Source organism: Gouania willdenowi, chromosome 6 (assembly GCF_900634775.1).
Source record: "Gouania willdenowi chromosome 6, fGouWil2.1, whole genome shotgun sequence".
Taxonomy (NCBI): domain Eukaryota; kingdom Metazoa; phylum Chordata; class Actinopteri; order Blenniiformes; family Gobiesocidae; genus Gouania; species Gouania willdenowi.
This window is the reverse complement of record NC_041049.1, coordinates 5,420,527-5,442,694: the sequence shown is the minus strand read 5'-3', so window position 1 is coordinate 5,442,694 and position 22,168 is coordinate 5,420,527. Positions and strand designations below refer to the sequence as shown.

Sequence of the window (22,168 nt, the reverse complement as noted above, 5' to 3'; positions counted from 1 at the left end):
CCTTTCAAATTAAAAGTCTGAGCAAACACAAAGGGAAATGAAATAAGACATTCTTCTCGACCCTTTGATCAATGTTTCTATTGGTGCGTCTGCAGGAAGCTGTTCAAACTGGGGACAATGTAGTGCGTGTAGTGTCCGTCGATGAAGCCCTTCCCACTGTTGTGAATAAACCAGCAGTAGACGTTGGAGCCTTGCTTCGTGTCCTGTCTGTAGTCCTTCTGCCAGCCTCTGACGGACAAAAAACGTTCAAAAGTTCAACTTTTATGGAAAATCTCGCTCACCACACACTCACGTTCACGAGCAGTGGGACGCACCTGGTGACCAGCAGCTGGTTCCCGTTCACCTCCATGGTCGCCTGTTTCTTCTCAGGGTCGGGTCCGTCATGGATGTCATGCACGTTTACCTCGGGCTCTCTGGAGAACTGCCCTGTGAGGCCACAAATGTAGCTTCAATTTGGTGTTTTCCTATAAAAGGTTTGACTTTTCCTTCAGTTTCACACAAACTTCGGTGTGAAAAAACATCAGTTTCGTTACTTTCTTTAACTTAACGGAGGGAAAAAGACAAGATTTTCACAAAAGAGAAAAAGTAGCTGAATAAGGAAAGTCAGTCACGGTAGAAGGTGCGTTGCCAGGTTGGGTTATGAAAACCTTGACTCTTCTTAAAGATGATGCCCCAATGTTGAACGCCATTGAGATTTGATCTACCGAGATCTACTCTAAGCTCCTCCCTCTCCTGTATGTTCCTGTCAAGGATCTGTTCAAAGCCACGCCCCCACGAGCTTGAAGACATATCTGGTATAAAAAGCAAAACAAACAATGAGCCCCTCAACAGAAAGAAGCAACCTCTGCATCACTTTTTTTTCACTTTGATTGGTTCTTTCCATTAGTACTGAATGGCAGGGATTGGTCAGAGTTTTTACTGAATTGCAGCAGCTACAAAGTTCTGATTAATTTAGAAACAGGAACTGAACGTTTGGGGTTTATTGCGTCTGCAGAAACTGGTGTATTTTAATTCCCCGTAGCAATTTTGTTTCTTCAAAAAAAGCGAGACTAACGACAAATCAAGCCACTTATTCCGGACAGCAGAGAACCCTACTTGGAGTGCAACGTCTGATCCACTCCAAATAGCCTCTGGTGCAGTTACGTGAGCTAACCATTTGTGGGAGCTGTTACTGGAGTAGTGACATCTCTTGGCAGAAAAACAGAAACCCGAAGAATTCAGACAACTGCTCCTCATGGAAACTTCAAAGGAAACATCAAAGCGATCAGACGCCTCTATCTGGAGATCAAAGGGGATTTCCTAAGAAACAGTTGAATGAATAAATTAAACTTAAATATTATTCAAAAAGAATCTTGGTGGAATTACTACACCGAAGAAGAAACTCTTAACAATGGGTCAAAGCGAGAACTTTAAGAGTGTGCACAAACTTCTTCCTTCTCCAATTGTTCTTTCACAACATTCAACAATGGAGCAGCAACAAGTTGTTGCTTTTGGTGATTTTAAAGCTCTGTTTCGCGCTATTGCCGGGGTTCTTCCTGACCACCCACAATGCCATGCGCTCAAGGTCCTCTACCACACTTACGTTCAAAGCGCTTCTTCTCACTCTTGGCTTCGATTAGAAATGAACGCACCCTAAGGTTGAAAGATCAGACGATGTTTGCTCACCTATGAGCCCATGGACCAGGGAGGAGTACTGGTTTTCATTGGGAATGTAAACGCCGAGGAAGTCCACGTTGACCGGATGCTTCTTCCACACACGATGGAGCAGCACCATTACCTGGATGTTATTGTTCAAAGTGACAGTGACACGGCTGTTCTTCACTATGGAGATCCTCACCCTGTTGGAGGCAAAACCATCAAATGAAACTCCAGCGCTCGGAACAGCTCGGGTAGAGGTATCGGTCCGTTGTTACCCATCCTGTAGGATGTCTGCGGTGGCGCCCCAGGTGAAGGAGTGGTGGTTGTTGCCGTCCATCATGTCGATGCTGGTGGTGCTCACCGTCACACTGACCCCATCAGGCTGGAAGTAGATGGAGATGGTGCCGAAGTAGGTGCTGAGTTTGCTTCTGCGAGGCTGCTTGGAGCTAATTAACTGTCCGTTTACAGCCACGCCTGGAAAGGAGAGAAGTATCAAAACATCAAAGTTAGTCAGACGAGTAAAATCTTTCATAAGCACAGATGGGCTGTGATCAAAATGTCACACTCCGTAATATACACTACAAACTCAATGAGTATATACTGTCTTCTATATACTATAAGTATAATGATGAGCATTCCCACTGAAGTATACTTCCAAGTTTCCCAAGATGAATCACACTGAGGCTAAATATCTCTGTTGATTCTCCATCTTTAAAAGTTATGAAAACATTTTAAGCGAGAAAGTGACCAAGTAGAATATCAACATGTGCTCATTTGATCCATAAAACTCGCAGAAACCAAATTCATGCTGACATTTTGGAGATTTTCGGAAATCTTCCATATGGGAGTTGTAGAAAAACAGGGCACTTAACATACATGGATTCCAGATGTGTAATATGATTTAAAGGTGTGGTCAGTAAACATGCTGTATATGCAGGAAAACACACAGTTATCAGAACAGAATTAGAATCGGGCAGAAGCAAGATGTAGTCATTAGAATTAGACCAGAATAAGGACTGAGAAAAAGAGGTTCACAGGAGAACAATTGAGCCTCAACGTCCAGGCGTCTGTAAGTCTGTTTGGAGAAGAATGCTGTGTTTTTTTTAGAATAAACCTTTTGTATTTTCATTAAAGTCAGCATTCTCACAGTCTCCGTTTTTGCTCACTTTGCCAATACTACCCCTTGCCAATAATCAACAGAGGTGGCAATAGTGCCAGTCTTCAATACACAAGTAAAAGTATAGATACTTAAATCAGAAAATTCATCATTTTTTTTTTTTTTTTTTTAAAGAAAACTGGTACATGAAAACAAGTTAAATCTGTAAACTTTGAACACCTGGAGAATTTAGTACTCATAATAAATAATAATAAAATGAAGAAAACCCAGTGCAGATGCTCAATAAAACCCAGAGCAACTTTTTAGGAACTTGTAGAAAACGGGTACAAATTAAATGTGTTGCCCTTCATGAACAACGGGATCATTTAGCATTCATTATAGATAAAACTTGTAAATAAAATGTTTTAAAAAAAACCCAGAGCAGCTTTGAGTTTAACTTTTAAAAAAAAAATGTAAAACATTAACCATAAAACTAAGGGACCTGCCTAACAGAAAAAGCCTCAAACTACCAAAATTTTGCGTCTTATTACGTCGTGAAGTCATCTTCGAAGGTCTTAAAAATAACAAGCTTGTTTTAGAAATTTAAGAAGTAGAAAGTACAGATATTTGTTTAAAAAAGTAAGGAGTAAAAGTAAAAAGTTGCCAAAAAAATAAATAAATACTCAATTAAAGATACCAGAAAAAAATACTTAAGTACAGTACTTGTTACTTGTCACCTCTGATAATCAAGGATGGAAGACAAGAAAGACCCTCAGATGATGACAAGGAGAAGATACAACACGATGAACAGACATTTTCATTGGTTACGATAGTTTTGTAAGACACATTTACAGGTGGAAATGATGATTTGTGATTAAAACGTGTGTACAACACCTGTTCCCGGGTCCGACACCAGGTTCAGGATGTGACCGGGTTTGGAGTCGATGTTAAAGCACACGTTTATGTTTTTTCTTGGTAGGTGGACGATGAAGTGAGGGTCGTTGTCCACTGGAGGTTAGAAACCAAAGCCATTAGAATTCCCACAGTTTTATTATTGACACAGTTAGAGTTTGAGTGTGCATTACCTATGATGATGTTCTGGGGCAGGGTCCGCTGGTCCTCTGGACCTTTCCTTGCTTGACTGGGAGGCACTGGGGTAGTCTTCTGCACCCAGGGCGGAACCCCATAGACCTCCTCCACAGGACCCGCTCCGTTTGGTCTGGGGCCTTTGGGTCCTACTGGCCCGTTCATTCCACCTGCGCCTGAGTGTGTTACAAACAGAGGTGTAAAGTGTAGTGATATATTCTACTCAAGGCAAGGCAAGGCAAGGCAAATTTATTTATATAGCGCATTTCATACTCAAGGCAACTCAATGTGCTTTACATGATAAAACATTCAATTTTTTATCATCGAAATCAATCTCTGGTCTTTGGAGACAGCAGACGTGTTTTCGTTTGCTCCGATAACACGACCTTGGCTACAGCTGGCTACAGCTGAACAGCCTGAACAGCCTGAAAAACTGGGCCCAAGACTGAAGGAAAATGGTGAAAAAACCGCAGGGAGGCCCTTCAGAACCCAATTCGGGTTTGGAAGAGGTCAAGGAGATGATACGCGAGGGTCTACAAAACCTATCTGCCGAGATAAAGTCGTTGGAAAAGACGCTGGAAAACTCACTGGAAAGACTACAAAGCGAAACAAAGGTACTGAAAGAAAAGAATGAAAGAAATGCTGAAGAGATAAAATTGTTGAACGCGAGGGTTGAACAGCTGGAACAAAAGGAAAGAGAGAAAGATGTCATCATCACAGGCTTAAAGATAAAACCCAGGAGTGACGAAGAAACAAAATCGATTGAACAACAGGTCATTGACTTCCTGAAGTCGAAGGACATTGTCCTGAACCCTGACAACATCAACTCCTGCCATCTCCTGCCAAAGAGAAATGATACCAGAGCTGTAAAAATAACCTTCACGAATATAAAATTCAAAGGAGAAATACTCAAGCAAGGAAACAAACTCAAGGGAACGAAGGTGTACATCAATGAAAACCTGACGAAACAAAATGCAAGCATTGCATGGAAAGCACGCCAAATAAAAAAAGAAGGAAAGATTATGAAGACTTGGTCAAAAAACTGCAGGATTTACATCCTGGAAGAAGAGGACGGAAAACCAGTTCTCGTCAAAACGATGGACAACTTGGGAAAATATGAAGGATCCACCTAAACAACAACATTACTGATGGTAATCATGGATATGGACCCAGATCTATATAAACACTGGAAACAAAACTCAGACTGTGATTATTTTACGGAGACCGAATTAAATGTGGAAACCAAGAGTAAAAAAGGTCTGTCATTTATTCATTTCAATTACTAGGTGGTGGGGTGAGTAAGGATTACATTAAATTTAAATTCAAAGTGTTTATTGTCATATGTGCAGTTAGAAACACGTTTTTTCTTTTTATACAATGAAATTGCTGCCTTGCTTATGAGCTGGGATATAATAATGTGTTTATACAAGTTAAATCTAACAGTGGAAAATACAACACTGCCAATAAAACTAACAACAGCAGTTAGAAACACGCTTATGAACTAAGATATATTACATTAAAATACTGCCTTGCTTGTGAACTGGGATGTAGTGATGTGTTTATACAAGTTGGATCTGATCCCATCATCAGACAGTGGAGGATACAACACTGCCAATGGAACTAACAACAGCTGAATTACCCTTGATGTAGAGACAAAACAAGGTGACATTGTGGATGAAAAGGGAAAAACCTTCCAAACACCTTCGAAAGAGGAACTATTCTTGAACTGGAGGAATGCTAACAACGTCTGGCAGGGAACAAGCCAACACAAACAAAGATAGAGAGGACAACACTGACTACAGATGGACGTTCAGAAGAAATCAAGAATGTTTGACCAGAGAGACACGTAAACCCATGTAAATTTGCGATGGTAAAACAGGGGACGGGACCCGGATAAGCAAACTGCTTCTCTCGTCTCCTTTTTCGGCATGTACAAAAAAAGAAAAAAAAAAAAAAAAAAAAAGTGAATGTAACCATGTCGGAAATAAACTGAATAAATAAATAAATAAATTGTTTAAAATCAATAAGAACATTTAAATCAATAAGAACATTTAAAATCATCAGTAAAATCAATTAAAATCATCAGTAAAATCATCATTACATCAACAACATGACAAAAAATCTCTCTCTCAATCATATTCTCAAGCAGAAGTATGGTTACTTGATTAAAATAGTACTCAAGTACCAGTAAGTCATACATAAAATACTCAAGTACCAGTAAAAAGTAGCTCAAATTAATAGTTTTGAAAGTAAAAGTTACTTTCATCCCCCACGTTTATTACGTACAGTAAACATCTCACGTTTAAACTTAAAAAGAGCACAGAGGCATAAATAAATGTATAAAATAAAAGCTTTGTCAAAATGTACAATTCTTTATTAAATATAATAACACCAATGAATTATTATTATTATTATTATTATTATTATTATTATTATTATTATTATTATTATTATTATTAATTTAATCTTCAAGCTCTAAGTGTAGCTACATTTATGAACTCCTGAACTGAGAAAATAACCATTCAATGGCGTTACGTGCATTAATACGTTTAATCTGATTGGACGGCTATGATGTGATGCATTTCATTGTTGTCTGGACATTTCATGTTTTGTTGTTTCACAATGTCTGTTGATAATTTTAAAACAACAAATAATAATTTACTCAGTAACGGTTGGGTGTAGAATTGTAATGAATTACTTAATTTAAAAAGTACAAGAAAAATAATTGATTTAGAAATAAACTAAAAAAAAAGTGCAAATACCCATGAAAGCAACTCAGTTACAGTAACGTGAGTAATTGTAATCAATTACTTTCACCTCTGGTTAAGAACAATATTTACATGTGGTATTTATAATGTACACTTATTGAAACATACATTTTCACCACCTACAGGCTGGATAAGGACAGTAAATACGTAGGTTTAATTATCCTTATTTATCTTCTACCTGATCCAGGGGTGGACCAGGACAAAAATTCAGTCCAGCATTTTGTGTACAGACCAGCCCACTATATTATCAACAACACGATGTAGACGCCGATTTTAAGTCAGTGATGCTCAACATATGGTTCTTTATGTGTTCATTTTAATTATTATTCCCCCAGAAAACCTTGGGAATGTTTTAACACCTTTTTTTTTTACCTTTTTTCTTTTGCTACTTTCTTTGTCCCATTTTTGCCCCTTTTCAAAAAGTTCTGATACTTTTTCAGATTTTAGCTGTCTTTTTCCCCATTTTTTGTCCATTTTTACACGTTTTGTTTGGACAATTTTATCACATTTTTGACCTTTCTTTAATTTTTTGGCCACTTTTTATCCAAATAAGCTAACTTTTGCGCAATAAATATCACTTGTTTCCCTTTTCCCACATTTTTGCCCTTTTTCACCATTGTTTGCCACATTTTACCCATTTAAGCTACCGTTTGCCATTACATATCACCTGTTTCCTCTTTATGTGACCAATTTAGACTGCTTTTGGCCCATTTTAGTCACTTTTCACTTTTTTCTTGCCACGTGTTTGCTACTTTTGGACCATTTTTGGCCACCTGTTAACACGTCTGCCTCCACTTGAATGTCATTTAAAAAAATGTAGTGGAACGGACGGCCCACTTTGGGTCTATGGGCCCACCGGCACGATGTCCGGTATACCAGATGGCCAGTCCATCCCTGGCTGATCCTGTTTTAATGTCAGGCACCTGGGCAGCAGCCGCTTTTGGGGTCCGTTGGGGAGTCTGCCAGCAGCCTCTCCTTGGGGTTCTCACTCTCCACCAGCAGTGCGGTGAGTGGCGTGACAAACTGATGCTCTTCCGCCAGTTTCATGATCTTCTGGGTGACCGCTCTCTTTTTGGCGGCTGTCGGAGCGAGTGATCTGAGGAGATTTAGAGTCAGGGTCGGTTTCTTAACTTTCAGATACAGTTTTACACTTATGCTCCTACCTCTCACTGATCAGCTGTTTGATGGTGAGGTATGCCCACAGCTGTTTGGCGAAGCCTGTAAACGAGTGCTGCTGTTTGGCCAGCTCTGTGTCCAGCTCTGTGGTGTCGACCTCTGTGGTCAAACTCAGGTCCATACGGTCCTGTGGGACAGATCAGTAACATCAGGACTGCAACTCGTTCTACCTCAAAACATCACAAAACATTAGACCCGAAGAAGCAACAAAAGATCAAATACCACACGTGGCCCTCGACCTAATTTTGTGAGGCCCTCAAAGGTAAAAAAACAAAATTACACAAAATTACTCCAAAAACACACAAGAGGACTACAAGAAATACAGAAAAATATACAAGACTACAACAGAAATACACAACATAATTACACAGACCGACTCGAAGAGAAAAATACAACTAAAATACACAAAATAACTCAAACACACAAAACGACAACAAAAACACACGAAATAGGAGAAAAATGACTTTTATAACACACAACAACAGGACACAAAGACAAAAAGACACAAAAGGGCTAAAAAAAATACACTAACTGACTACAAAACACACAAAATGACCACAAAATAAGAGAAAAATACTCCAATAACAAACAAAAATACATAAAATGGCTCAATGAACACAAAAATCCACAGACTGACTAAAAAACACAAAACAACAACAGAAAAAACACAAATTAAAAGAACAATACACTAACTTTCTCCAATAACACACAAACCAAAAAACAAAATACACAAAATGGCTCAAAATGCACAAAAATGTGCAAACTGACAAATAAAAACACACAAAACGACAACATCAAAAACACAAAATGAGAGGACAATATACAAGATGGATAATATAACACACAAACCACCAACAAAAATACACAAATTGAGAGAAAAACACACAAAACGATAAAAAAATTTAAAAAATCACACAAAAACAGAGAAAAATACACTTGATGACTCCAAAAACACACAAAACACCAACAAAAATACATAGAAAGACTAGGAGAAAAAATAGGAGAAAGATATACTAAATGACTCCAATAACTCACAAACAAACAACAAAAAGCAGAAAAATACACTGACTGACTTTAAAAAAAAAAACACACAAAATGACAACAGAAAAAACACAAAATGAGAGAAAAATATCCTAAATGACTACAATAACACAAAACAACAGAAAAATACATAAAACGGCTTGAAAAACACACAAAAAGGCTAAAACAAAAACACACACAAAACAACAAGTTATCACAAAACCTTTTGTCCTTTCTTGTATTGATGCTCATATTGTTCCAGATTCTAAACACTGATGTGCGTGTTGATAATGTGACTCCCCCCCCTCCCCCGCTATGATCCCACCCCTGTCACAATGACATCACACCTCACTGCTCTCATACATTCAGCACTCACAGCAGACCCGGTGGTCAAGCTCCTCAGCGTGTTGTTGTCGGACGGCAGAACCTTCCCAGCAACCACCAGCTCTGAGCCGCTAAAGTATTTGTCGAAGCGATTCTGGGTGACGTCAGAGACGGAATCATCTGGAAACTGAATAGTGATCCTCCTCAGGAGAGGAGATGAAACCTGGCTGAAGAAGTTCTGCAGGAAGGACATGAAGAATGTGAAGCCTGAGGTTTGCATGTGGACAAAAGAAGAACAAGTTCTGATGCAGATCTGATTGACTTTGATGCTTCCTTTGATGCTTCCTTTGAACATGTCAGGAAATTAAAAAAATTCCTGAAAAAATCTTGTTTGAATAAACACAACTTTAACATACTATAAAATCCAGCTGAAATTATTTAGCGGAAGTCGTGGAAACATCTAAGTGATCAGCAGACGCCTCTGTAGAAGACTGGCAGTTGACAGTCGAAACATGTCAAGAGATCAAAGTAAATTTCCTGAAAATACCTTGTGTTATAAAATCCAGAATGTTAAGCAATTGGTAAAAAATTTTTTTTGATTGCATCTGATTTCCTCAAAATTTGCAATTTTCCAGAATTCTGTGGGATAATTTGTGAGAATTTTTCAGCTTTTTGAAAATAATTGTGATTTGATACCACTGTAAATAATGTAGTATTGCATTCCCTATTGTATTTTATGCATAACTTATATGGTAATTTCCGAAAAGTACAGTTTTGACTGTAATTTCTACTTTGAACAAAATCTTCCCGCGGGCCTGACCAGATGATCTTGCGGCCCGAACTTGGCCTGTGGGCCTTGAGTTTGACATATGTGGTTTAGGGGTTTAGATTTTACCCTCAGCTGCTCAGCAGCATCATGGTTGGCGTAGATCCTCTGAGCGATGCCTCGGTTCTCCATGGCGATGCGCTCCAGGAAGTCGTAGTCCACGTCAAAACCGATGCCGAGCGAGAAGAGCGAGAAATCTTCTCTCATGACGCGTTTGATGTTCTTCTGGATGGTGCTGAGCTTTATTTCACCTGCAGGGAGAAGATCAGCTCATGGGACACATTGGACATTATCAATATATAAGCTAAGCTATGGTAACCCATCTTACCGACGGTGGGGTCTCCATCAGACACCAGAATGATCATGGACACGGAGCGAGGGTCGATCAACCCCTGATTGGACGCTTTCACCAGCATCATCACCGCCTTCATCAGAGCCTCGTTAATGTTGGTGCCTGGAGTCAAATAAGATTAAGATAAGATTAAGACATTTCCCCTCTCATCCAATAGGCTTCTTCAAATCTAAACTGACTATTGTGCGGCTCATTAACATAATAAATGCTGATTAGTGCTGAGTCATCTGGGAAGTGAAGAGATGACGAGATTATAGATGTTGGAGAGGTTGTGTCTCAAATAGGGTTGCAGGTCAGGAATCTTGGGAATATTTAATAATATAATCATGGGACTTATTTATTATAATTAACAAAAAATTGGTAGTTATTTCAAAAAAGTAATGCTAGTGTTTTAGATCACACGTGTCAAACTCAAGGCCCGGGGGCCAAATCCGGCCCTTTAGAGCATCCAATTTGGCCAGCAGTAAAAAAGTAATAAAGTCAAATAAACCATTAATGATTGGGTAAACTACCAACTAATTCAGTTGTAGATATCTCCAAAATATTACACAGATTTAACGAAACTCCACTAAATTAGCAGGGTTCACATTTTCCCCATGCTTATATCACATTATGTCTTTTTTAAATTATATTTATCTCAAATAGAAAAAATAAAAATTTTTTTTTTTTTTTTACGAAATTCTGCAGTGTTCCTCAAATAATTCCAAACATTTTTCCAAAATTAGAAAAAAAATTGGGCACAACATCTCAAAAATTTTAAGTAAAGATCTAGGGACTGATTTGTGTCACTTATAGCTTTTATATTATCGATGCCGTACATGTATTTTTTTTTTATAATTTATTTATATGTGGAAATGCAAAATACAGCACAATAATGATTAATAATGACTCCTGTTATAAATTATGCTAAAATATATTTTTCCAACTATATTTTCCATCCCTGCCACGGGCAAATCTTTATTTTTATAACTTTCCTATTTTTTCCCATTAATTAATTTTATTTCCCATTGAAAATTTCCAAATGGATAAATTCCAGCTTTTTTGTAAGACAAGTTTTTGAATAGATGCTAATGATTTTCTTTGGATATGATACACTTAATTTTTTCCAATAAATAATTCCGATGAAATGTTTACATTACTGTATATTCCTCAAATTCCTGAGCTTCTTTTGTGCGTTATTTGTTTCTGTAATTGAATAATTGCAATTAACGAGCTAAAGTGTATATATACAGTATATATACTGTATATATACAGTATCAATATAAATATGCACCAATATATACATTGTACAATTGCCTCTTAACAGAATCAGCATCTGGGACACTTGACCTAGCAACGCCCGCTGCCATTTTAAGAGGGGTATGCTTTTGCTTGACAACCGCTATTTACGCTATTTACCGTGGACAACACGAAGGTTTTACTCAATGTCTTATGAATATTTCAGCAGATTAGAGCCAAAGGTTAAGCACTCATATGAAGAACATCTTCTTACATCCATCTCTCTTCTGAGTTGTTTCCTGGTTTGTTGCCGCTGTCGGCTCTAATCTCGGGAGAACTGTCACTCAGGCCATTTCAGGTGGCAGCTCTCGCGAGGCTAGTGACAGCGTTCAGTTTAGTAAGGCAGAGGAATGTTTTTTTTATTTATTTATCTTTTAATTATTATTACAATAAAATACGGGATATTTACGGGAAAATACTAATACAGGACGATGGCAGGAACGAGGGGTAAAATACGGGAGTTTCCTGGCCAAAACGGGATACTTGACAGGTATGTTTGTTTCTTCTTTCTTTTTCTCTTTCTCGTGACCCGACCCACCGGCCCACCAAGGAAATCCCTGGTGTCCCCGTCGGCTCTTGTCTACCATTAACAAAATGTCTACTGCAATCATAGGACCACTTTGATTTTGGGCTCCATGTAGTTCTTTCGTTGTTCATTTGCCTCAGTGCTTGGATCCATAAATTCCGTTTCTGGCCTTTTTCTGTAGGTATTCTGTAAAATGATATATTTTTGTTCAGCCTGGTGTGGTTATGACAACCAAATACTACGCACGATTTGGGCACTCTACGATAAAAATCTGCCAGACTGCAAGTTCTCCACCGTGTTGTCAGTGGTTAATGGCGGTTGTCAAGCAAAAGCATACCCCTCTTAAAATGGCGGTGCTTTTTGTTGCAAGGTCAAGTGCTGATGGCATGCGAAATGGTGTATCATTAGAATTCAAACGATGCCCAACCCTAGTCATACCTCCAGTAGGTTTTATGTTCTGGATGTATTTCTTGGCCTCTGAGATCTGTAGAGAGGATGCGGGCACCAGTTCTTCACTCCAGCAGCGAACGTTGTGGTTGAAGTCGATGATGCTGAAGAGGTCGGTCATGGCCAGGTCGCTCAAAATAGCTGACATGGCCTCCACCATCTGGAAAAAGAGAGTTTGGAGATTAAAAAATGTGTGTATCCAGGAAGTGGGACGGCCTTTGAGCCGGTCTTACCTGCTTCATTTTGATGCCCCACATGGAGCCGCTGACATCAATGACAAACACAATGTTTTTAGACAGAGGCGAGAGGTTGGACGGGGCGAAGAAGTGAATGAAGTGACCATCTGAAACCTGAAGAAAGCGGCGTCAACAAAGCGTCTGTGGCTGAGAGGAAATCTGAAGGGTTAGGTAGAAGATAAGAAGATACCTGCAGTTCTCCAGCGTTGCTGTCTCGGGTCACGTCGTATTTAACGGTGAAGACCCCGTTGATGGCGCTGTCGGTGCAGTTCTTACACTTCCTCTGCTGCTGCAAGTTGGGCTCGAGGAAAATATGGGCCTGAGGACGGGAAAGAAGCCTTCATCACTTGGACTTCCTTTAAGCTTTAGGCGTGTGAGGTTGGTTTCCCAGTGGTACCTTATCTTTGGTGGAAGTGACATGAATCAGCTCGAGGAACTGGTCTCCAAGAGTGTTTGGTGTTTGGACGACTGAGATTCCCGTTGGTTCGTAGATGTAAACGTCTACCTGAGAGGAGACAACATGGATCCGTCACATTCAACCAGAAGAGAATGAACACGTATTTTACTCCTTTTGCCATTTCTAATGAAATAGCATTCACAATAACAAAAGAATACTTTGTTTGCTATTGTGTGTTTTGATTATGAGTGAGACGATACACTGAGTTCACAATATAATACAATAGGCCAAAGATAGATCCTCTGATCTGAGGAACACATGATTAAATATTAATGTCAGTATTTAGAATAATGATAGATCTAAGCATTAATACAGCAAAGAACAAATGGTTTGCATATTTTTTGTGTTTTTGTCATCATTTTGTATACCTTTTTGACTTATTTTGTATGTTTTTGTGTCATTTTGTGTTTTTGGAATCATTTTTGTGTGGTTTTTATATATATATTTTGCTCTCATTTTGGATATTTTTTGGTTTTTGAAGTCATTTTTTGTTTTTCATGTCTTTTTGTATATATTTTTCTCTTATTTTGTATGTTTTTTGTTGTCATTTTGTGTGTTTGGAATAATTTTGTGTGGCTTTTATATATATTTTGCTCTCAGTATGGATATATTAAGTTTGTTCTCTGCTTTTTGTTGTCATTTTCTATAATGTAATCTCATTTTGTGTATTTTTCTCTCATTTTTAATATTTTTATTCTAATTTTGTATGTTTTTGTTGTGGTTCTGTGGGTTTTCTAGAGTCATTTTGTACAGGGGATGACATTATGTACATATGGAGGTATTAATGCTAACCCTAAAGTGTGGGACCAGCCTTCCAGGCTGCAGGTGCAGTGTGTGCTCGTAGAATCCCAGCCTCCTCTGCAACATCTCCTGGTAATGCAGCTCAAACTCGATGTTACTGCCTGGAGGAACGTAGACCTCTGTCTTAAAGGTCTCCATCTCCTGAGAGTTGGCCCTGTGAACATATGTATAACATATACGTGACATATGTCAACATGTCAGTGTGAACATGAACAGGGAAACATCCTGTGTTGTTTATTAAAGACCAGAGAGAGATGTGAGTCCTTTCTATACCTGAATATCCCTGCTGCCTTTCCTGTGGCCTTGGCCTGAGCGTACAGTTTCCTGGCCACAGTTTTCTCCTTCACGGAGCCCACGAAGATGATGCCGTTCACATTCCTGCAGCAGCAACAGGACAAATAAGCAGTTTTAATCATAGTTATATTTAACTTCATTTAAATCAGAGGATGCTCTTATTACCTCATTGATCGTAGCATCCTGGTTAACATTATTAGATTATAGGTTTACTCTATTAATACGTTTTATCAGTCGATTAATCCATTCATCTTCTTGAGTAGATGAATCTACTCTAATCAAAAACATTATTTAATCTAATATAAAGTGATTAATCAAATCTATTAATGTACTAAAACTTTCTCTATTTAAATCAATTAATCTCCCAAATTGATGAATATACTCCCTTCAATTAACCAATAAACTACTCAAATTAAATGATTCAATCTAATCGAATAATCATTTATATTTAAATAAAAAATTAATGAATTTACTAGAATCTATTAATTGATTAAGCTACTCAAATCAATTGAAATTTGAAATATTGAAATTGATTAATTTACTCTAATGTAATGATTGTTCAACTCAAATCAATTCATTTTCTCCAATCGATTGATCAGTTAACCTACTCAAATTGTTTAATTTGCTCTAATCGATCACTCTACTCAAATCAATGAATCTACTCAAATCAATTAATTTGCTCAATCGATTAATCTACTCTAATCAATTATTCAATTAATCTACCCAAATCACCTAATTAACTCTACTCAATTAATTAGATCTAATCAATTAAGCTACTCAAATTGATGATTCAGTTAATCTACTCTAATCAATTAATCAATTACCTACAAAAATGGATTTGTTTCTTTAATCTTTTTTCTAATGTACTTAAATTCATTGATTGGTCAATTGAAAGGTCAAACTATTTGTTGATTAAGTGATGATGCATTTGCTGATGAATTGATTAATGCATTGATGATGGATGCTTCTAGCTGCATGTGCTCACATGGTGAAGTTGGTGATGAAGGCGCTCTTCGGTATCTGGACGTTGAATGTGATGGTTTCATGTTTGTTTCCAGAGTTGAATACTGAACTCTTGACGGTGGTATGAGCGAAACGTGACGTGATCCGACTCTCCACCTTAAACGTCTTCACTGTGATGTGGTCCCCACGGATGGCCTTACAACAACAACGACAGAGGTGTAATTCCACAAAGTACCATGGCAACCAACCGGAAAAGAGCGATTTATTTCATCCCAATGGGTGAAATAAGCCAGAATAAAGTAAAATAATCCTACAAGATTTTCCTGTGGGCGCATGCGCACTAATAGTGTAGTAAATATTTACACGTTTATGTACAATACTAACCCTAACCTTTCTGTGATTTTTTTACACTGTATCCAACATGACCTATATTGCAACAATTGTTGGGGTTAGGGTTTGGTTTACGGCTAGGTTTAGTCTTAGTCACATGACCTAAACTGGCCAGTGACTGACCTATCACGTGAGCTAAACTGGCCAGTGAGGGGCGCTGCATACGGATAGAATGTCGGTATATTGATACAGCAATTGCCACTGCCATTAAAGTATTCCTTGAGAAGCGGTGTTCAGGTGGGCGGAGCCAAGTAGAAACCCAGGTTCAGGGAGCAGGTTCGGTTTACGGAGTTTGTTACCATGGTGACATACACAGAAAAAAAACATACCCCGCCTTCAGGAATGGGACACTCAGAGTTTCCCTCATATGAGCCCCAACATACTCAGAATTTAAAAACAACCGCTTTCTGGAATACCCCTCAGGCCTTTAACGACAACACCAGGGTTTGTGATTGTAGAGTCAATAACTTTGGTTAATGTGGACTTTGCTTCCTTGTGTAATGTTGGAAAAACACCTAAAAACACTGAAATCTTTCTACTGGTCTAAGAAAAATGAGAAGGGTTTTTAAAAATATTTTAAATATTTCCCAAACATACAACATTTATGCACACATTACACAGACTTTCTATTCAGATAAACATGATAGAATTAAATTAACAAGCAAACTATAGGCAGAAACAGGAAACACAACAAATAAAATAAAGATTTTAAATAATTTTCAAATCCTTTTCAGATGAATAATGCACTTTATTTTATTATATCATGATATATTTAATTTATTCATTTTTATTATAGATTGAATTAAATTGCATTTAATTAATTTAATTTTAGCATGTTCAAGTGAACAATGCACTTTATTTTATTTTTATTTTGCACTTTGTATCATGTTTCATTTATTTTAATTTATTTTATACAAAAATGAATTACATTTTAAAAAGTTTGGGTTTATTATTAAGTACAATAACAAAAGGTGAACATTTTTAAATAGATCAAATTGTCATTGGTAAAAAAGGGTCAATAGAGTTCTAATTTAATGCACACTGTAAAGAACAAAAGGTTGACTTTAGTTATGTTAATATATAGTTATGTTGATCAATTTGAATAACATAAGTTAATCAAATCTAATTGTTCGAAGTAAACATAACGTATTCACTTCTTTTGTTTTTTTTACTTTTTAAAAGTAAAGTCAACTTGTTGTTCTTTACAGTTCAGTATATGTATAGAAATAAGACATTTTTAGTTCCAGTTGATGTATGTGTGTTTTTTAATCAGACTGAGATGAAACGAGGACAGAAACAACACAGACGTACAGAGAAGGATTATTAACGCTGAACAAAGTCAATAACCTTTCAGTCACGAGAAACTCTACAAACAGCAGAGCATCGATGAGTAGATAAGATTCACCTCTCACACACACACACACACACACACACACACACACACACACTGCTCTTCATCATACCTCAAAGTCTTCCTCTTCATCGCTGGTCAACACATCCCTCTGAAACATACACACACACGCGCACACACACACACACAAGTTTTCATTACAGTTTTCCCAAATTCATTCCAAAAACTACAATTCTAAATATAATGTACATAATATACAAATATTTTAAGTGCCATAAAATAAGAGACTGTACAAAATATATATGAATTGCATTGTTCTTTTCAAAATACCAGTATGAGTTTTCAGTGAAATGGTCACAAACTTTTGAGACTTTAGGTTGGTTCTTCTTTTGTTGCGCAATTCTTCTTCACAATGTAAATGGTGAAGCGACACTGCGCCCATCAGTTCATTTATGGTACTGCAGCAAAAATGGAGCAGAAGTAGGCCCCAAAACAGAACTGCTCAGAAAGTCACTTTTCAGAGGGCTAAAAAGTTTGGAAAAATAAACCGCAAATACTATGATGTTGGGGTTCTTAGAAAAAAATGGAGATGGGTGAAAAATAGCATAGCACCTTTAAACGACGCGTTGATGCAAAATGTTTATTGTTCTGCTTCATGTGAAGAACATGCTGACATAAATCATTATTTTTGCACTTTAATTCCGAGCATAATTTAGTTTTTCGTCCGTATCCAATAATTCAATTGTTTAATGCTTTTTTAATTTCTGCTACATTTTAAGGCTTCTCGTTATTACTTCCTTTGTGTGTAGGCATTTTGTTTATTGATAATAAAGATCTTTATTGTCAGTGAAAAAAGGTTTTTAAGAATATTGGCATGAAATTGAACGTTTTCTCCTGTTTTTCGAGCCCCACCCATCGTACCTCCATTCACCACCAGGGGGCGCGACACACACTTTAATAAGCACTGGCGTAATGTGAGCTTTTCTATTCCTCTGACATCGATCAGGGACATTCCCACGACTTTAAACACAAACAACAACAACGACATGAGGCAGAGTTTAAAACATGAAGTTCTCACCTTGTGTCTTTCCCGATGGTCCACTGCCTCCAACTGGTGTACACACACACACACACACACACACACACACACACACACACACACACACACACACACACACACACACACACACACACACACACACACACACACACACACACACACTTTTAATTACCTCAGGAGTGAAAATCTTTCAGTAAAACTGCATGTGCTGTTTGTTGACCTTGGACTTTTCAGCTGTACTTATTGAACAAACAGGCTGATGTTTGATCTGAGTGTCCTTGATTTTATTCAATAAGTTGTTTATTAATGTTGTTTCTCACTTTGACTGCTTATTTAAAGTCATTACAAACTCTTTTTACGTGTTGAGTCAAGCCACAGAGGTAGGATAAGTGAAAACAACAATCTTTTAAAGCGGGGGTTCTCAACCTTGGGGTCGGGAGACACTGGGATGGGGTCGCCAGATGCCTTCAAAAAACAAACAATTTTTTTTGATCAATTTGAGCTAATTTTTGCTTATTTTTTTTTACCATTTTTCTGCAACTACTCCAAACTTGCCATATTTTAACCTATTTTCATCACTTTTTCTTGCCATATTTTTTGCTCCTTTTAATGCATTTTTGTTACATTACCCCCATTTCTGCCACTTCTCAAATTTCAATGCCTTTTTTGCACATTTTTTCCACTTTCAAGACATTTTTTTTTACTTATAAACCCTTTCCACCACTTTTCCCACCATTATTTTCACTTATAACCTCTTTTCACCACATTTCATGCTTATTTTTGCCAATTTAACTACATTCACGACTTGTCATGCCCATTGTTTGTTGGTTTAAATTGTTCCAATAGTTACACTTTAAAATTATTATTTTTTTATTCCTTTTTTACCACTTTTAACCACTCTAATTTGCAACTTTTAACCAATTTTTGTAGTTTTAAAAATCCCATTTTTCCACCATTTCTGGTCACTTTGAACCTATTTTATTTTTGATTAAAACCATGATTTACATTTTTATGATGACTATATACTATCACACAAATATTAATAAATATCCTGGATAACAGTGGTTATAATTCAGATAAATACATAAATATGGTTATCACAGATTCATAGAACAATGGACCATCATTTTGCTGATTGTTTTCCTACCATTATTATATAAAGTATTTAGATCCATGAGACAATAAGATATATTTATTTAATTTAACAATATTTTTTAAATGTTTTCTGAAAAATATCAGTGATTGTATTTTTGTGTTTTTAAATGTTTTTTTTAATGTAAATAATCTCATGACTGAGTCAATGTTTGTTTGTTGCGAACACTGCTCATTTATTTACAATAGCAGCAACAACTTAAGTTGAAATAAACAAGATAACTGAATGTTTGAGAATAAAATTTGAAAATAAATACAGTAAATAAACACTCAAATATTTAAATCCCAAAAATATAAATGCTCCTTAGACATTGAAATTATTTTTTTAATTAAACACACTTAATAATAATAAATATTTATAAACAATAAAGACACTACTTCGTATTTCAAAATAATAATAAAAAAAACAGTAAATAAACACTCAAATATTTAAATCCCCAAAATTGAAAAGCTCCTTAAACATTGAAATTAAAATGTGTGTGTGTGTGTTTTTTTTTTTTTTACAATAAACACACCTAATAATCGTAAATAATTGTTAAAAAAAAAAAAAAAAATGGACACTAATAATTCAAAATTTAAAAAAACCGAAATAAACACCTAAATATTTAAATCCCCAAAATATAAATGCTCCTTATACATTGAAATTAAACACACTTAATAATCGTAAATAATAATAAGAATAAAGACACTTGTTAATATTTCAAAATTAAAATAAACACTAAATATTTCAATCCCCCCAAATTGAAATACTGCTTACAGATTGAAATTAAACACACTTAATAAACATAAATAATTATTATTTCTAAATAATGAAAAATATTATAATAAACATTAACTATTGTAAAATTAAAAATAAAAAGTAAGGATTTATCATTAAAAGCTCAAACACATTAAAAGAATTAAAATAAAATAACTCAATACATATTTGAGAATAACTGTTATCTGTAAATAAATTTTAAAAATCCACACACGTAGTTTCACATTATCAAAATGTAAAAACAAATAATTAAACACAAGATAAACATAAAAAAATAAATAAATAAATGAAATTTTCCAAGTCCCTCAAAGGATTTGTTGAACATTAAACAACAACAACAGAAAAGCACATTTAGACATTTAAAAATAAAATATATAATCACACTCACCGCCTCATCCTCCCATTCTCCATCAATAACAAACTCAAAGCAGCTCCTCTGATGGAGGAGAAGAAAGGAGACGACCATCAGCAGCAGACGCTTCATGTTTCACTGACACACACTGACACACACACATTATCCTCACACTGTCACACACTGAGGGTTAAAATCCACTGAACCCTTCCACCCTCTCAGCTCTTGTCAATATTTGTTATTAACCCACTCAGCAGCTGCAGCAGAGCACACTGTGACGTCATACAGCGTGAACAACAAACACAACAATCACTTATAATATATATTTTTTAATTTTAATCACTAAGTAAACGAAACATAAACCACTTCACATTTTAGCTTCAGCATAGAAAACTGTGACACTGCACTTTGGCCACACGAGGGCGCCAAAGACCATCTAAAATGTACTTTATGTTTTTTTAATTGAAATGTATTATTTGAAATATTTTATATTTTATATTTACAGATAAACAAACTAAATTGGGGAACATTCAATTAAGAAAAAGAGACGCAACACAGAGAACCGTGAAGCTGATGGTTATCATGTTTCATTTGCATAATACACAAAAGAAGAAAAAGAAGTACTAAATAGTAATAAAGAAATAAGATTAAACAAGATAAAATCATAAATAAATTACAATAAAAATGTGATTATTTTGTGTGGAAAAAGGTGTTAATTTGGAATATAATATGAGAAAAACGTTCATTTTAAAAAATTATTCATATCCCATACAAACATTTTCTTCATTTGTCTTCTTAGATGCTAATTTCTTTGTTTTTAACCGTCATTTTTGTCAGGATCACTTTAGTCAAATAGCTTCATTTAACACGCATTTAGATTTGGTGGTAAGGCTCAAAGCAAAAGGAGCTCCCATTTGCTTTTCCATGAGCTACATGGAGAGGCATAAGCAGAGAGAGCGGTCAGAAAGACCCCCTGGAACAGGTTTGCGAGGTGTTTTCAGACAAAGTGTGCAGAAGTAGGCGTGTTGCCGTGATTTAAATGCAACACAGAGACCAACTCTAACTACTCGGAAGCATAGAACATAATCAGCTGGATGATGAACTGATTAGGGGATGGACGCTGTCAGTTGTTAACAGCTATTGACAGATGATGGGGCTGGATTAGCTTGACCTGCGTGCCTGCCTGAACTAAGACAGCACATTATTTGTTATTTAACTCACAAATATCTATAAAAGTTTAAAATAGTTGTGCAAAAAATTCCTGATTGATTATCAACAAAACTGCGTCCCGTGGGCCACTAGGAGCCCTCGGACTGGTTTTGTTTGGCCCCCAAAGTTAAAATGACTCCAAGAAACAACCAAAAATATAGAGAAACACACAAAAAAACAATAAAAATAACAAAGTTACAACAATGAAAATACACCAAAATGACTCCAAAAACTCACAACAAAAAAAATGTGCAAAATGACTCACATCTAGACAACAAAAATACACAAAATGATTAAAAAGAAAACATAGAAAACAACAAAAGCCAAAAAAATGAAAGAAAATACAGAAAAAAAACACTAAATGACTTTACAAAATACACAAAATGATTTAAAAAAAAAAGTAAGACAAACACAGCAAAAAATAAATAAAGAGAAAAATGTGAAGAAAAAATAAATTAAAACAAAAATACCTATACCTACAAAATGACTACAACAATAATTTGAAAAATATACAAAATAATAACAAAAACAAATAAAATATACAAAATACACAAAATGACCACAGAAATACTGTATATAAAACAACAACAAAAACTAATAAATATGAGA

General features: G+C 36.2%; 1 protein-coding gene across 1 annotated transcript; it reads right to left on the bottom strand.

The window, feature by feature from the left end:
- Positions 1–21: 21 nt before the first annotated feature.
- On the bottom strand, positions 22–20,512 carry itih2 (inter-alpha-trypsin inhibitor heavy chain 2). The gene is made up of 21 exons (XM_028450818.1): positions 20,387–20,512; positions 18,108–18,140; positions 17,142–17,180; positions 15,311–15,483; positions 14,305–14,409; positions 14,023–14,185; positions 13,171–13,278; positions 12,964–13,092; positions 12,771–12,887; positions 12,529–12,697; positions 10,263–10,388; positions 10,004–10,185; positions 9,161–9,346; positions 7,752–7,891; positions 7,512–7,684; positions 3,820–3,996; positions 3,629–3,742; positions 1,914–2,112; positions 1,666–1,838; positions 315–426; positions 22–228 (listed from the first exon to the last, which is right to left on the bottom strand). The coding sequence occupies exons 1-21, from the start codon at positions 20,480–20,482 to the stop codon at positions 78–80; spliced, it is 2,865 nt and encodes a 954-aa protein (XP_028306619.1). The 5' UTR covers positions 20,483–20,512; the 3' UTR covers positions 22–77.
- Positions 20,513–22,168: the final 1,656 nt, after the last annotated feature.

Coding starts and splice junctions, on each gene's coding strand:
- itih2 (XM_028450818.1), bottom strand. CDS start 20,482: ATGAAGCGTCTGCTGCTGATGGTCGTCTCCTTTCTTCTCCTCCATCAG. Junction 18,141..20,386: donor GAGAATGGGAGGATGAGGCG/GTGAGTGTGATT, acceptor TGTGTACACCAG/TTGGAGGCAGTGGACCATCG. Junction 7,685..7,751: donor AAACAGCTGATCAGTGAGAG/GTAGGAGCATAA, acceptor AAATCTCCTCAG/ATCACTCGCTCCGACAGCCG.